General features: G+C 35.0%; 1 protein-coding gene across 1 annotated transcript; it reads left to right on the top strand.

Annotated features, from left to right (window-relative positions):
- The first annotated feature begins 11,385 nt into the window (after positions 1-11,385).
- Positions 11,386-15,210, top strand: LOC148959428 (uncharacterized). The gene is made up of 3 exons (XM_089110410.1): positions 11,386-11,515; positions 12,513-12,639; positions 13,351-15,210. The coding sequence occupies exons 1-3, from the start codon at positions 11,459-11,461 to the stop codon at positions 13,677-13,679; spliced, it is 513 nt and encodes a 170-aa protein (XP_088966536.1). The 5' UTR covers positions 11,386-11,458; the 3' UTR covers positions 13,680-15,210.
- Positions 15,211-15,262: the final 52 nt, after the last annotated feature.

The raw sequence follows: 15,262 nt of genomic DNA on the forward strand, positions 1-15,262 counted from the left end.
GTTACTGAATCAGCCACCAGAGAATAAATTTGTTTGCAGTTACACAGGATAATGATCCCTTAAATTTCTCAATATGCTGAGTTTGCTACCACGCCGAAAACTTTGAAGAAAGATGAATAGAAAGCCATGTATCTGTAGAAATTGCTTTTTTCTTTGCAATGTTTTTAGACATTGTTTTTCCATCAATAGAGAGGGTGTGACTAATGAAAACATCTGGATAAGCCCCAGAACCCCTGCTCAGCCTACATATTTGTGTCTGCTGCCTCCTATGTGTTTTATTACTTTACTAAAAATTGGGCTATTAAAGTTAATCTAAGGAGCTTGAAATTATAGCAGCCAAACCAAAAAGAAGTAAAAGATTTTTACAATAAAGATTTATAAATTCAGAAGGTTTTAGTTAGAAATTAATTTTTTTAAGATTTGACATAATTACATACTTAGAATTCAGCAAATCTAATATATTCTTATAAATTAATTTTGCACAGTTTTGAGAATTGACAAAATTGTATATGGGCGCGCTTTTAGTTTGTATCAATCAATAAAATTAATTGAAATCGATAAGTTAAACGAGAAAGAAAGTTTTTTGCAAAGAAAGATGTTTTTAAAAAGAATTCTGAACAAAAAACATTGGATAAAATGTGGTAAAAGACCTTTTTTATATTCTATACTCAATATCCTTCTAGCTTCTAGCTCAAGTAGCTGCTATAATTTTCTTAGAGAAATCAGTCATCATCTAGTTGAAAATTACTTTCACTTGCTTTTGATGAACTTCTGTTTCGATTAGAAAAATTTGCGAATATACATCCTTTATGCTTTGCAAAAAGAAATGAAAGATAACAAAATTTAATTGAAAGGAAGAGATGGAAAGTCTCTCATTTAGCTCCAAGAGAACGCGAGACAATTTGGCTGTTGCCTGTCATGTTTGTCTTCAACAATTACTTAACACGCTACATTGTGCTAAACATAACGACTTGTAGTTGCAGATGAAAATGCAAAAGAATTGTACCATTGCAATAACTTGTGCAGCTCTGACAGGCATTCTTTATGCCATTCTTCGAAGCTATGATTGAACAAATAATTTATATATTTGTTACTTTCTTTATTAGTTTAGCAACTTCATTATTACAAATTTTGCTTTATGTGGGAAGCTCTTAATGTTCTTCTGTCAAAGTAGGCAGTTTGATGAGGTCGGAGGTACAGACCAACTTCCAATTGATGGTACCTGATATTCTGTAAGGCTTATCAAGTAATCAAGCACTTTTTATGTTCATAAAGTTATAATATCTTCCTGATCAAAGCAACTCTTGGTTAATTAGCTTATCGCATCAGCCACTTTGGGGGAAACCATTAAGTTCACCTTAATTGGTGGTGTCAGTTTGAGTTTAGCAGTATGACACAAAGTCTGCAAAGTAATTTGGTGCTGTTCGCCTTCTCTTAGCAGCACACATTTTGTTTAGACCTTTTACAACTTGTAAACATGAGATTTTGTTACCTGATGCTTCAAATCTTCATCTGAGCAAACTTCTTGCAGACGAACATACAGTAAAGCTTATCAATGCTGACAAGGGTTTATCAGCTTATCAGACTTGAGCTATGGAATTTTTCTTAAGCTCTGGGGCTCTGGAGTTATTTCAAGCAGCTGTGCCATTCCTGGGTTGCTACAAGAAAAAGTCTGTCTGAACTTGACTGTGTTTTTTCTAGCAACCCTCATGCATTTGATCTGCAAACAGTTCTCATTCTTTAAGTAATGTGGGGCTTCTTGAAGCCCAATGTGCATTTTAAGAATAATGACTGCTGCTGATTCCAGTGGCGTACCCAAGGAGGAAATGGGGGGGGGGTCTTGACCTCCCAACTTTTCCAAAATATCGTTCTCGAGATTTGTTCAAAAACAATGTAAAACTCAAGGGGATTGGGGTGTAGGTAAACTGTCAGTTGCAGAACATAAACTTTTTTCACGTCAATTAATTAGATGGCAATCCATTTCATTCAAACCAAGACGAAGGTCTTGAACAAATTTTGCAAAAAGGGCGTTTCCCCGCATTTGCGTTTGTTTCCCCGCGGTCTAAAAAATTTTCTGAGGCCTGTGCTCCAAACCTGTCCCCCTTCCTTCCTGCTTCCAGCACCCCTAGATATAACAGTATTTGTTCGAGTGCCTCAAGATATTAGAAGTGCTCAATTTTTAAGAAACCATATACAAAAAGCTAGAGCTGAGATGGCACAATAATTAAAAACTAATCCCTTTCTTATTGTGAAATGGGATTTCTCATTTTCGACGGTTAGTCACTTATTCACTGTTCAATTGACAAAAAAACAATAGCAAGCAAAACTCCTTATGACCGATTATGATTTCTATTTTATTTGATCTAATATTGCATTCAATTTTTCCAAAAATTAGCTATTTTACTTTGCATTAAAGATACAGGAAAAAACTTATTATTGAAAAAACCTGCCAAAGATTAGGCTTAGTTAAACTGAGTCAAATTCCTTCTTCGGGTTGTTGTAAGCAATATGGTGAAACAGTGTGTCATGCTAGAATATGGTAAGGTCACACCATTTTTTTCTTCAAACTATCTGATTAATTTTAATTTTCTTTATTTATTAGTAAGAAAAATATCCCCTTTCACGTTTCTATCGACAAAATTCTGGTATCTTAATCAAAACGTGGTTAAGTTCTAGCCAATTCAGCTTTGACAACCTAAAAATATTCCCGACTATCTAGGTTGCCCAACATACGTTCAAAATGCAGACAATTTCGAATACTCTGGACGTTACGGAAACCATCAACATGGACGCTATTCATCAGTGTTTGTTTCGCCGCAAAATGGAAAGCACGAATTCTTTGCTATTTGCAGCTCAAATTGTCGTCTGGAAATCGAGATGAACCCAAATGGATTTACAAAATTTTTAGAGGTGAATGCACGAACAAATGATAACTGGAATGAAAAGTAAGCTTCGATTACAAATCAAACTTTGTGCAATGATTAATAGGCCGCAACGTGGGAAGGGGGGAGCAGAGAGGGCTGCAGAAATCTCCACAGGGGGGGGAGGCGGTTGAATTCTCGTCTTTCTCACCTTCACAAATAGCTCTCTTTTGTACCTAAAAATGCAATTTCGATAGCTTGCCGAAGAATTTATTTGTTTTTTTCGTGGTCTATAATTTAAGTATTTATGATAACCATGCGTCTTTTGTATTATTTTCCAACATAGTTGAAAGAAGAGATTTAATAAAAAATTTGTTAAAATTCACAAGAAAAAATGTGGAAACTTCTTCAAGAGAGATAAAATTTGGCATTGCCTTTTTGTTTTTCTATCATTAAAATTTGTACTGCTTTACATGAAAAGTCGTATTAAATAGTCATTGTAACGAGTATAAATTAGTATTGGCTTTTCAAGGGATTTACTGCTTTGTCTGTGACAAGTTTTTCATTTCTGGTCTTTTCATAAATGTATAAAAATGATGAAAATATAGATATCTCTAATCTAGTTATGCAAATAGGTCTGAAATGACTGCTGATGAAAATTTAAAAAAAAATTAAAATCCATTCGAAATACTGACACATTTTCCAATTTTATCTCATTTCCAAGCAATAATTGGAAATCTAGCATCGTGTATGCCAATATTAGACAATGTGTTATCAATTTGGTTGATATGGTGCTTATTTGTTAGTTGAAATTTTGAAATCTTCTCCCATCTCCCATATGTCTGACATTGAATGATTGCTTCATTACTTTTCTAAAAATGCTTGTCATCAATCCTTGTACCGGCATAACATTTCAGCTTGCAAAGGCCGTTACATACAGTTATCAAAGAAAAGCTGCCTGTAGTTATAATCTGCCCAGCAAAGGCATATTTTGGTTAAGGTTTTGAAAAGGCCTTTTCAATTTTCTACCCATTTTCACAATTAATTATATCTTAGAATAAATTAATTATATTTAAATAAAGTCTTAAGATTACCTTTCAACTTATTTATTTACCTTTTTGCATCTTTTCAGCGCATTTTAAATGGACTGGATTGATTGCTCAAGGGTATGAGAGCTTTCAAATGGGCTCCAAACTATATACAACGTCATATGCGTACAGCAACAACCCAAATTACCCAAAGAATCCAGCATCATTTACTTGCAAATCTACCCTTTTTGATCCACATCAGTATCAGAGCTTTGGTCACAGCTACGCTTTGCGCTACATTGATATTTCAAAGTGCCTTCAAATAGTGCTTATAAGCTTAAAATGTGGTGCAACGAGATCTGCGAATTTTTCATCACCAAAAACAACATCGAATCAAGTCTTGGAACATTTGTAATCGCTGAGTAAGTTTGTTACAATTTCTGGTTAAAATACCTCAAACGCTCAAACTGTCTCAGTCAATTCTCGATCTTGTTCCAATTCACGTCTATAGAAATGTCAAAGTTACCGCCATTAAAAAAACAATGTTTGATTTGTACCCCACCCATCCTCTTTCAAAATTGCAAGCTACGCTCAAAGATGATATTTCTTCGATGGGTTACCCAAAGTTGTTAGAGGAAAAAGAAGGGGGAAATGTCAATATCAGTGATTAAGATGCTGTTGGTGTTCCAAGACTTTTAACGCACATTATAGCTAGTTCAAAGCCTAAACCGAAACTCCTTTCCAAAAAAGGAAGGAAACAGCATTTTCTTTCTCTAAATATCTTATTTATGTGAAATGACATGCTCCATTGTGTTGTCCACAATCTGTTATGCTCTTGGTCATTCTTTGGACGATAGAATATTTTAAAAACAAAAAGTATTAGCCCTATTTACCTCCATTTTAAAGATATTTTTCAAATTTCCATTTAATTCCGTGTCCATCCGAAACTTGTAGTACCCATCCATTACGTTATCGAAAATTTTATCATCTACGTGTTCTAGCCCAGGAAAAACTTTTAAACACTAAGTGCAATTATCGTTGAAGGCCCAGTTTTTCAATTGCTTATATTATCAAGAGGAACTTTCAGACATCCTTTTACTATCTCCTATTTTAAATCTTGGGATTTGAGAAGCATACTTTTAAAGACATGTCTCTACATAATCAGTGTTTTATCTTTTGATATTTGAAATTTTTTTGCACTCTGCACCTGTATTTGGGTCAAGATAGTTAAGCAATCAAGTTTTACATTCTGATGGTGAAAAATGGCCGGAAATAATTTTAAATGGTTCATATCATCCAAGTTTTGGTAGAATTTAAAAACTCAAGGGTTCAGAGGCTTGTTTGATTTATCTTTTAATTATACCTGTTCCAGCTCGGTTAGGTGACAATCCTCCTGCGTAAACTCTGAATTCGCCATTGGGCTTTCAATCGCGAAGTCTTATGCCCTCTGGAGCACATACGTGAAGTTATTAGACTCAAAACTTCACGTCAAAATGTTAGTCCTTCAGTTTAATTGCAATGAGCAAAGCCTTCTCACGCATCATTATAAGTCGACAAGGTCGAAAATGTAACAACATTGGTACACCTTCCTCTGAAATGGGAAAATTTGATTAAGGACGATGTGATGTGAATTTGAGAATTCGAAGACAGGGGCCATGTATGATATTCAACCTTAAAGAGAACGTCTAAAGCATCTGAGTGGTTATGTTGTGAATAAAGCACAGGCAATGATCATTTCGCAAAAACGGAAAAGGTTGCGGGTTTACTGAATTCTGTTTCATTGCATTGTAAAGTTTTACAATCTTTAAATAATTACAGACAGAATATATTTTTTCATTGATAGCTATTCGGATCTGAGGTCGGTAGAAATGGATGCAGGCCAGTTGTCGTCAAGCACTTTTTATCCGATCAAAGCATTTATGGCGGAAAGAGTAGGCAGCGACTACATAAGAGTTCAGCATAGAGTTGGCAGCGGTAACTACTCATCATCTTGGGGAAATATGCTTTACAATTTAAAGACCGGTTTGTTCATCGGATTTTGATTAGGAGTCTGGGAGGAATCAGCAACACAAGCCATAGACCATAGACAAACTTTATACAAAGTTTTCCTTTTCCTTCCAAACTCATCTACATAACTTCTACTACCTCTCTCTTTTGGGTCTTTCAGTATTCATTATTGTTACTTCTTCTCGCATTTCTTCCTATTCTCTAATAGAGCATAACTCAATAGGTAGGTTCCAGTTCAGTGAAATATCCAAGCAAACAGAAGAGTTTTTGGTTTAAAACATTTAACAAGCTCTCAATAGGAAGATTCACGAAATGTGGAAACAGTTACGTTTCAGTTTAAAGCAATATCAAGAAAAATACTTTCGTATTAAGGATTTTGATTAGTTATTCATCTTTGATCATTATAAAGCCCAGAGTGAAGTTAACATGATTAAGTTCTTAATCACTGTTTGATGAATTTGTAATGATTTTACCATTTCAAAATAAAAGTTTAACTTTTAGTTAAAAATTGATCATCTAGGTTTCCAATATCTACGATTAATATATTGATTTTGTTGGTTAGCCTTTACTTTAAACGAAATGCAAGATCAAAGATGTTTCCTTTAGATAGAGCTCGCTGTTTAATATCAGTGAGATATTCTTGATAGTTTTTTCGATAGATATAACTGCGTGAATCATTTGCTGCGCAAAATTTCTAGTAATTTAGTTGTCAAGATTTGCCCAATATTAATAAGAAATTTTATGGTGTGTAAGGCAGAGACAGAGGATGTTTTGACTACTCTAAATCAATAGAGTCAAACTTGTCGTTATCTGAGATGCAAATTCTCCAATATGACACTCTTAAACAGTTACCACGCCGAAATCAGCTGTAAAATTTATGTATTTTTTACTTGAAAAAGGGTTTATACACACTAGAATGAGATTGGAAAGGTTATTTTGATCGCGAGTTCCTGAAAATGTCATTCCAAAAGATTTGGCCTTTTTTCAGTATAAGCACTAATTTCAGGCTACATATCACTGTTATGTAGATTGAGGACATGTGATGAAACCGCCATGAGTATACCAGCTCTAGTACTTGCGATAATTAATTCTACTGAAATTTCAATCCCGTTGCCTTCAGCTCCATATCTTCCGTCATTTGATTCTTGGACTTATACAACAAATCATGAAGTTCGCTACTACAAAGTTGAAGACGAAGGCAATGTTCACACAATCACAGTAACTGGCAGTCTGCCACAAACAGTGATTGCATCAGGGCTTGGCAAATACACTGATTACCCTGAGTTTTTTCCTCATTACTTAAGTAAAATTAGCAACGCTGATCACAATATTATATCGCCAGGTGCAATACAGAAAACAGATGAAGACGGTGAGCTTAACATTAAAAACGATATTTTTTGCAGAAAAATTTGCACTTTGCTTTTTTGCCCTTAATATTTGCTATATCTTTTAAAAGCATTGATCAACAGCTAGTATATATTGCTCAATAATATGCAAGAGGCAGAAAAACAGAGAGCTAAATCCATCGTTTGAAAATTTGACAAAACAAGGAAAACTGACTATATTTGCTTTTTAATTGGAAATGGAAAAAATTCAAGAATATAATTTTTTCTTTGGATTAAAAAAGGGGTTACGTTCGGCACATTGTAAATAAAAAGTAACCTTTTAGTTGAGAAGCTGTTTCAAAAAGCAAGAAAAGGTTATCTTTCCATCCCTTACTTGCAAATTGTATCAATAAACTTTAAATTCAATCTGCATTTCTATTCTATTTCGATTTCAGTTCCTGATGTAGCGCCACCAAATCTTGCTGCAGTAAAACAGTCATCTACGTCAATTCTGGTGACATGGCGGATATTTCCAGATTTGACTCGTTGGAATGGAATCGGCGTTGGCTTTGAGATTCAATATAAGATAAAAACAGGTACCTTGAGTCCTTGGCTGTCTATAATAATAGGCTCGGTGGGAGATCGCGGGTCTACAGTGACTGAATTAAAGAAATACACCATATACGAATTTAAGGTGACAGAAAGAACATCGAAAGGAAGTGGCGTTTTCAGTGCAGCAGTTGAAGAACGTACAATGGAAGATGGTTTGTTAAATATTGTGTAAATAATATATCTATACACACTGGCAGAAGAACCACAATATCTATATTCACAAAATACCTATACCCACATTTTGGCACACGATTGTTTGTATATACATATGCCGATGTATCGATGTCACAATTTCAATGTATATCTATACTATACACACTCTGAATAACCCAAATATCTTTAAGCACACCGCTCTTGTACTTATATATGAGTACGCAATTATTTGTACATGCATATATTTATGTCACTATTACACTTTCTTTGCCTAACCACTTTCCCTCCATTGACGCTGTGAGCTCGTAGTATATTCTTGTTGAATATGTTATATATGTATACCTCTATGGCGAGGCTACATGAATAAACTGGATACACATGAACGTGGACATCACGTTCTTTTCTATACTACACCACGATACAATGATACACCATTGCTGGCATCATCCCTGGACGCAGGGGTGAGGGGGCACCCAGGTGTAAAGGAGCATACTGATCATCAGCCCCGAAATGCTCCACCTGGTGGATAGTCTGATGAGCTAGCAAGGACTCAGAATTACAAAAGACAACATGTATACATGTTTGTATGTGTTATATATAGCAGTATAGTATATCTATACTGATACACGCCCCTTTCAAGTTGGGCACCCTATTCTAACAACAAACTGGATCCAAGATCTTCTATAGACACAAAATTTTGTGAGAAGGCCCAATGTGATCTGGTTGAGGTTGGTTTTACAGGCTGGTACTGTCTTTTCTTAGTTTTGACAAGCTGTGCTTTTCCTTTTTTATGGTATCAAACAAACAGTACAAAAAATTTACGCCTAAGGCATTTTACATTTTCCCTAATGATAATGAGGACGGCTACGTTGGTGCCTTGGACTGTGGTTTTGGGTAGACCCTTTGATTATGTATTGCAAGGAGCCATAGATCCTCTCGGAGATCGCGAGACCATGGCGGAATTCTATTATTCTAAAGTTCGCAATCCCTCAAGTGAGGCAATCCCGCGAAAATTGATGAGGGATGGTGAATGGAGTGTGTCCTTCATTTTTTCGGCTTTCGAACTTTTTCAAAAAAGATAAAATTCATTTAGAATAAAATCTGACTTAAAATTGATATTGTTTTAGCTACAGAGGAACTAAGAAATCTCGATGATATAAGCAGCCATTGTATTAATTTTCGTTTTTGCTCTACTTGTGTCATAGCGTCATGATTTCTTCGACTATTTTCTTCAAACCAAGTAGGATGATTAAGAAAGAAGAAAATTTATTTGTAACAAGAACAATACCATAGTAAAATTGATCGGAGTTCAAATATTCACAGAATTATTACTTTAAGCTCAGAGATTTGGCCAACCTGACAATATGAGAGACAAGAAAATTGGCCTGCTGGTTCAGGAATATAATTGGGAGTTCACTTAGCATCAGCGATAATTTGGGAACATTGTAACTTTAAAATTTTGGTTGAGTTTATGCTTAGCACACTTTCGCGATGACTTGAAACTCTAATAGTTCTTGAAATTCCAATTCAACAAATTAATAAGCTTATGGACTAAAAAATTGTAAAAAATGAATCTGATTAAGCGAGAACTAAATCATGCCTTGCCTGTAAACAGTACTATAGAATTTTGAGAAGGAGGTAGATGAAATCAATAAAGGAACACCGCTATAAGCAGCGACTAGAAATTGTACCACTGCTTCGTAAAAGTGGGGTTGGGGTACGGTTATTTAAGGCAAGCTGAAGCATTATTTTTCATTTTTTTTTCTTTTTCAAAAGTCAATATACACGAATTCCCTACCAGCTATAATACGAATATAAACAAACTACTTTTAATAAAATTACTTCTTTAATATATATAGAATAAACAATTTCCATGTTTAATGAAGGGAAGCATACGCTGCTTGCTCTTGAAATGAGTTCCTCCGCAAGGTAGATTACTTTGGAACTAGGTAATCCCGGCCTAAAATGTACCAGTACCAGTATCCTAGTTGGACCTTGCTTTGTTGCTTTTCAATAATGCATGCTTTTACGTGTCGAAGATGAGCCAACTGTGCCTGATTAGTAGAAAGTTTCTTTTTAAAAGAAATTGATGTCCTAGATTTTGAAATGAAGACATTCAAAAGAAGTTTAAATGTTTTCAAACAGCAACACTTTTTTTGTATTTATAACTATTTACCTTATCATCCACGAAGGATAATTAAAACGAGCCTGGCTGACGAAGACAAAAGACAATACTGGATATGGGGTAATACATTGGTTATTGGAAAAGCAGGTGCGCTTATAAAGGTTAATTGCTTGTTGAAGACAGACATTTGTGAATTATTTAGACTAAAAGGACCAGAGCCTTCGAGAGGAAGAAGTCCAAGGAGGCAAACATCCACAGGACCTCGAGAACTAGGGGTCTCGTGAAATAATGAATTCCTTTTCAAGTACGGAATGTAGCAAAAGCATCCTCAAATATACTAAAAGATCTAAAAAAATTCAAGAAATGACTGCAAGAATAGTTTTCAATCGCAATTTTATTCACAAAGATTTCCAGTGCCTCACGTCAGCCCTGAGAAGGATGGCAGCTTGTGTAAACTTTTTGAGAAGCAAATGCATCTGGGACTCACTAAACTTACAGCACTGTCATTTGGCCAAAAAGTGCAAGATACTGTAATTTCTGTCGGGTGACGTTGGCTTTGATAACTTTTTGCCTATTTTACAATCTAAAAATAGATTCCAGAGATTCATAGAATAAATACCACAGTTCGTTCATAGAATTTCCTGTATGTTGTAAAAGATTTCTAATAGACAATGTGTAATCAGTAAATCAAAATTCAAATGAAATCAAATGTAAATCAAATAGAAAGTGATCATGTGACTTATAGCTATAGCATTGAAGTCAAGCTTTTATCTATAAAAAAGAGATTGTGTCCCTGCCGATCTAAAGCCAAAGCTCCTTATTGGTTCGAGGGCTTATGCTAAGTACTTTTTACAGGCTAGTTTGTTTAGCTTAAGACACTGTCTTGTCATGGATACCACCAGCAAAACCAGACTAAGTTAAAACTTGGTAACAAAATTTAGGTTTCCAGGCAGCGGTTAAATTTAAACAATACTCATTTAAACTCTCCAACCATTACTATTGCTATCATTGAAGTCGTCAAATCAGGACACCAGTCGTCTTTTTTGAGCATTGGTCACAGAGGGCACTTTCTTATATCAAGCTAATTTAAACTGTTAAAGGCATTGAGTCATGATAAATAGACTGGGTATACCCAAATTGCCAAAATCCGCTGAGTCATGATTTCCATGACTGCGATGCTATTGGCTGACCTTGAACTGGTCACATGAACTCACCTTGTACTGATTAACATAACAGTTTCCATCAATAGCAAGTTGTCAACAACGGATGCCAATATCACATGAAACAGCAGCAATCACGCCGAAACCAAATGACCCCCTATAGAGAAAGCCTATTTACCATGACTCAATGCCTTTAAGGAAGAAGAAGATGTTTTCAAATAATCTAAGGACTTCTTTCTATGAGGTAATGGTTTTTTTCTCTGAACACTAAAGTAAAATTCGTATTGCTATGTTTGTTGGGAACATCTGAGGGGGATAAAGATTTCTATGATAGCGAAATCAGAATCTCTAGTATTTTTCCGATCTATTTTTAGATAACAAAACTATTCATCATTTATAAGCTTTGCAGTGTTTTTAAAAGCAGTTTATTTAGCCAATATTGAATACTATGGATTTGGATAAGTTTTGTATTATGCAAAAGATAAAGTATTTGTCTTAGTGTAGAAGAATGTATACTGGCCCATGGATTACTATTTGTTTAATCCATACGGTAAATGCACGGTAAAGACAATATTTGGCGAAGTTTAACTTAAGCCAGCATAAGACGTAAAGGTGTCAAACTATATTACTTTTCAAAAATTGCTTAACGATGGATCTAGGATTTAAATGTATATTTTTATGAGGCATATCTCAGTTTGGACATAATTTATGAGTGCTGCCATTCTCGTGATCAAATATAGAAGCATTTTGTGGAATTGTTCCGTCAGGATTTGAGCGAATTACTGCAGTCTGCAGTAATTGATGGCGTCCACGAACCTGGCTGACAATACACTAGCATGGTTCTAGTGGATGCAAAATATTCAGACGGCTTTGTATGGATCTTGCCTGATAATTTTTGCTTCATTGAGACAAGATCTGTTCAAATGGAGCTTGGAATGGAATAAATGTTCATTGTATCCTACAGGCGCTACACCTATGTACTCTAATATAACGTATGCAAACGAACATAAAAGTCCCAATGGACGTAAATATTTCAATATTAAAGATCATCAGACAAATTATGAAGAAAATAATAATCCAAAGACAAGGAATACTGGCATAAAAACTTCATTATTTGACATTGACGAATATCTTGATACATACCAATTTGAAAACAAACATTCATCGTGTCCTAAAAATGACCCATAGATGTTGAATGCATTGCAAAGCCATTTATTTTTAACAACCATACTTTCTTTTAGCCTTTGCCAAAGAAATCAAAAGAAATGCTTCTTGTAGAGCAAAATATCTGCAGGTTTATCTTCTGGTTGATGGCGACATTTATCTTGCTTGCAAGGCCAACTACTGCCATTGCATCACTGCCATCTGGTAAAGAACAAAACAATTATCCTACGCTATTAGTAATACATTGAAATTTATTTTTTTGCTGTTTACCCATTTACTTTTGCGATATGTGAATGCCACAGCTTCAGCTGACAAACTTCAAGATAAGTTATATTTGTGATTGCCAATTCTAAATCAGCTAAATCTTCATTTTTTTAATCGTCAATTTTACTGCCATGACTTTATATTCTTGAATGATTCATCTCATTTTGAGATATTGAATTTCAATAGGAGTTATCTAGGAGGGTCGCCTTTAAGTGTCGTTTGTTAGCTTGCGTTTTTATAAACGGGTATGTTTATATATGTGCCTATCTTTCTGTAATACGATATATTGCCTAGGTTTGCGCAATGAGCACTAACAGACTAACAGTGTCAAAGTTGGATTTATTGCAAAGATTCAAAATATCTTAAAACTGACTAAGCATTTTGATGCAAGACACTTTAAAATGTCCAAGAGAACTCATTTCCGCATATCAGAACGTGCTTGAAAGTAGATTAGTGCTATGCCAAGAGCACGACGTCAATAATATAATTTCACTAAACGTATGTTTGAGCAGGTAGCAGCCATGAGACCTTCTATATTTAACACTACTTTTTTTAATTGATACCTGATGTCTACTCAGTATGACTTTGATACACACCATAGATATAAAGGAAAATTCTAGCATAAAAAAATAGTAACTTATTTTATTGCAGATTTATACCAGCCCGGCAATGGTGTCATTCTCGAGACATGGGATCTTTCAACCGCCCACAGCATCGACAAATTTGACAATATACCAGATTTCCCAGGATGTCCAACAGGGGTGGAGAACGCAGACAATTTTGAAACAGATAAAACATGCGCAAACGTTATTCGGCATGGCCGTTACAGAGGGACATTTGTCTCCCCTCAAACTGGAATACACAAGTTCTCTGCTATCTGCGACAACCAATGCAATGTATACATCAGAAACATTCCGGATGGATTTACAAAGATAATTTCAATAAGTTCAATAACAGAGGATAGATGGAATAAGAGGTAGGCTGTACTGGAAGTCGTAGCAAGACAATAGAGTATCTCATAAAAGTTTTTGGCCTTATTAAACACCAAAATTATCAAGTTTTCTGACTGAGTGAAGCATTTTGCATTTAAAAAATTTCCAAAGGAGGTACAAATTAATAGATTTTAACGCAAGAAATATTTTAGTGCCCCTGCAGTCATATTCTTGCAAGAGAAATCAGCTTTTTGAGTCTTTGAAAAGACAAAATGCTTGTTTTATCGATATTAAAATAGCAGTATAAAGTACATCAATCATTATTCCCGCGATTACGCGGCTTTGGTTTTGAATTTGAGAGTGGTTGTTTCCTCTTTTTCAGCTTCCTATTTCTTCCTCAGAGCCATATAACCATTTATATTAGTGGAAATAAGCAAAGGCTGACAGAAGGAAATAATTCACACATTCTAAAGCTGTTGTATTTCTTTGATAGTTCCATAAAGACTATCTGAAAACTTTTCATTTAAAAGTTGTCTTCAAGATAAATCTAAAGGTGCCTTTTAATTTCTGTAGCAGTAACAGTTAACATGCTAGAGCTGTTTAAAGAAGATGCGACCACTTGCCGGCAAAGGATGTGTCACCTGACCATCAAGAAAGATATTTTCGAAAGAAACGTGTTTTACCAACTTCAATAATAAATGGCAAAAGGCAAAATAATTCAATTCAATATCTATTAAGGTTTTTTAGCGAGAGCAATTTAAATCTGCAGCCGTCCTTTGCCCCCCCCCCTACAGGGCCGCCGGAGCAAGGGGGCCACGGGGGCCCAGGCCCCCCTGTTTGCAAAAGTATAAACAAGTGCCCCTTTTTAAAAAATATATTGCGTGTATTTTTTCACTGCCAGATATTCTGCTTTTAGAACTTTTGATACCAATTCATGCTAGAACCATTCGTTTTCTTAAACTTATATCTAAGTATATCAAAAAGCAGAGTTCACTTAATTTCATTTTAACAACAATCCTTTTTGGTATAAGACTATAATTGGAACATATTGCTTACTTTCTATGAAGAAATGAAAAAGTTGTGTCCCTACAATGACTACATACTAGCAAAGACTTAAACAAGGGCTTAAATTTCTTATCTAGGATTAGAACAATATACAAGACTAGATACTACTGCAAAATTTGTTGTACTTCAATGTGCCATTGATTTACCTAAAAAATTATCTGTAACATCATATCAGTAAATCCCTGTCCTTTTTTGTTTTCTTCTGACTGATTAAAAAAGCAACACTATTTTCAAAATTCTTTGACCTAGAATCCTTGTTTTCAGAACACCCTTTCTGCGAATTTTTTGGAACTCACATGAAATACTTTTGACCAACTGACTGAGACCGCCGCTAAGGAGAGTTAAAAACTTATTTCGTTCATAAGAATGATGACATAAACCTAATCAATTTTAATGGCTTTGAAAAAAGCAAACAATTAGTAAACTAAAGCTTTTCGTCTGACACTCTTCAGAGTTTAAAACGTCAGAACATAGATCGAAAACTCTACGCTAGGAAATATATATACCCAGTTGTGGATCGAAATAGGCCAATCAGAAACACGAGCACACGACTGTAAAGGTTGACC

The sequence above is a fragment of the Rhopilema esculentum genome, chromosome 10 (genome assembly GCF_057945365.1).
Source record: "Rhopilema esculentum isolate cy_ngs chromosome 10, ASM5794536v1, whole genome shotgun sequence".
Taxonomy (NCBI): Eukaryota; Metazoa; Cnidaria; class Scyphozoa; order Rhizostomeae; family Rhizostomatidae; genus Rhopilema; species Rhopilema esculentum.

Excerpts from the sequence above, each read along its gene's own strand:
- LOC148959428 (XM_089110410.1), top strand. The coding sequence starts at position 11,459 with ATGCCTTTAAGGAAGAAGAAGATGTTTTCAAATAATCTAAGGACTTCT. Across the intron at positions 11,516-12,512 it reads TAAGGACTTCTTTCTATGAG|CCTTTGCCAAAGAAATCAAA; the intron begins GTAATGGTTTTT and ends ACTTTCTTTTAG. Across the intron at positions 12,640-13,350 it reads CATTGCATCACTGCCATCTG|ATTTATACCAGCCCGGCAAT; the intron begins GTAAAGAACAAA and ends ATTTTATTGCAG.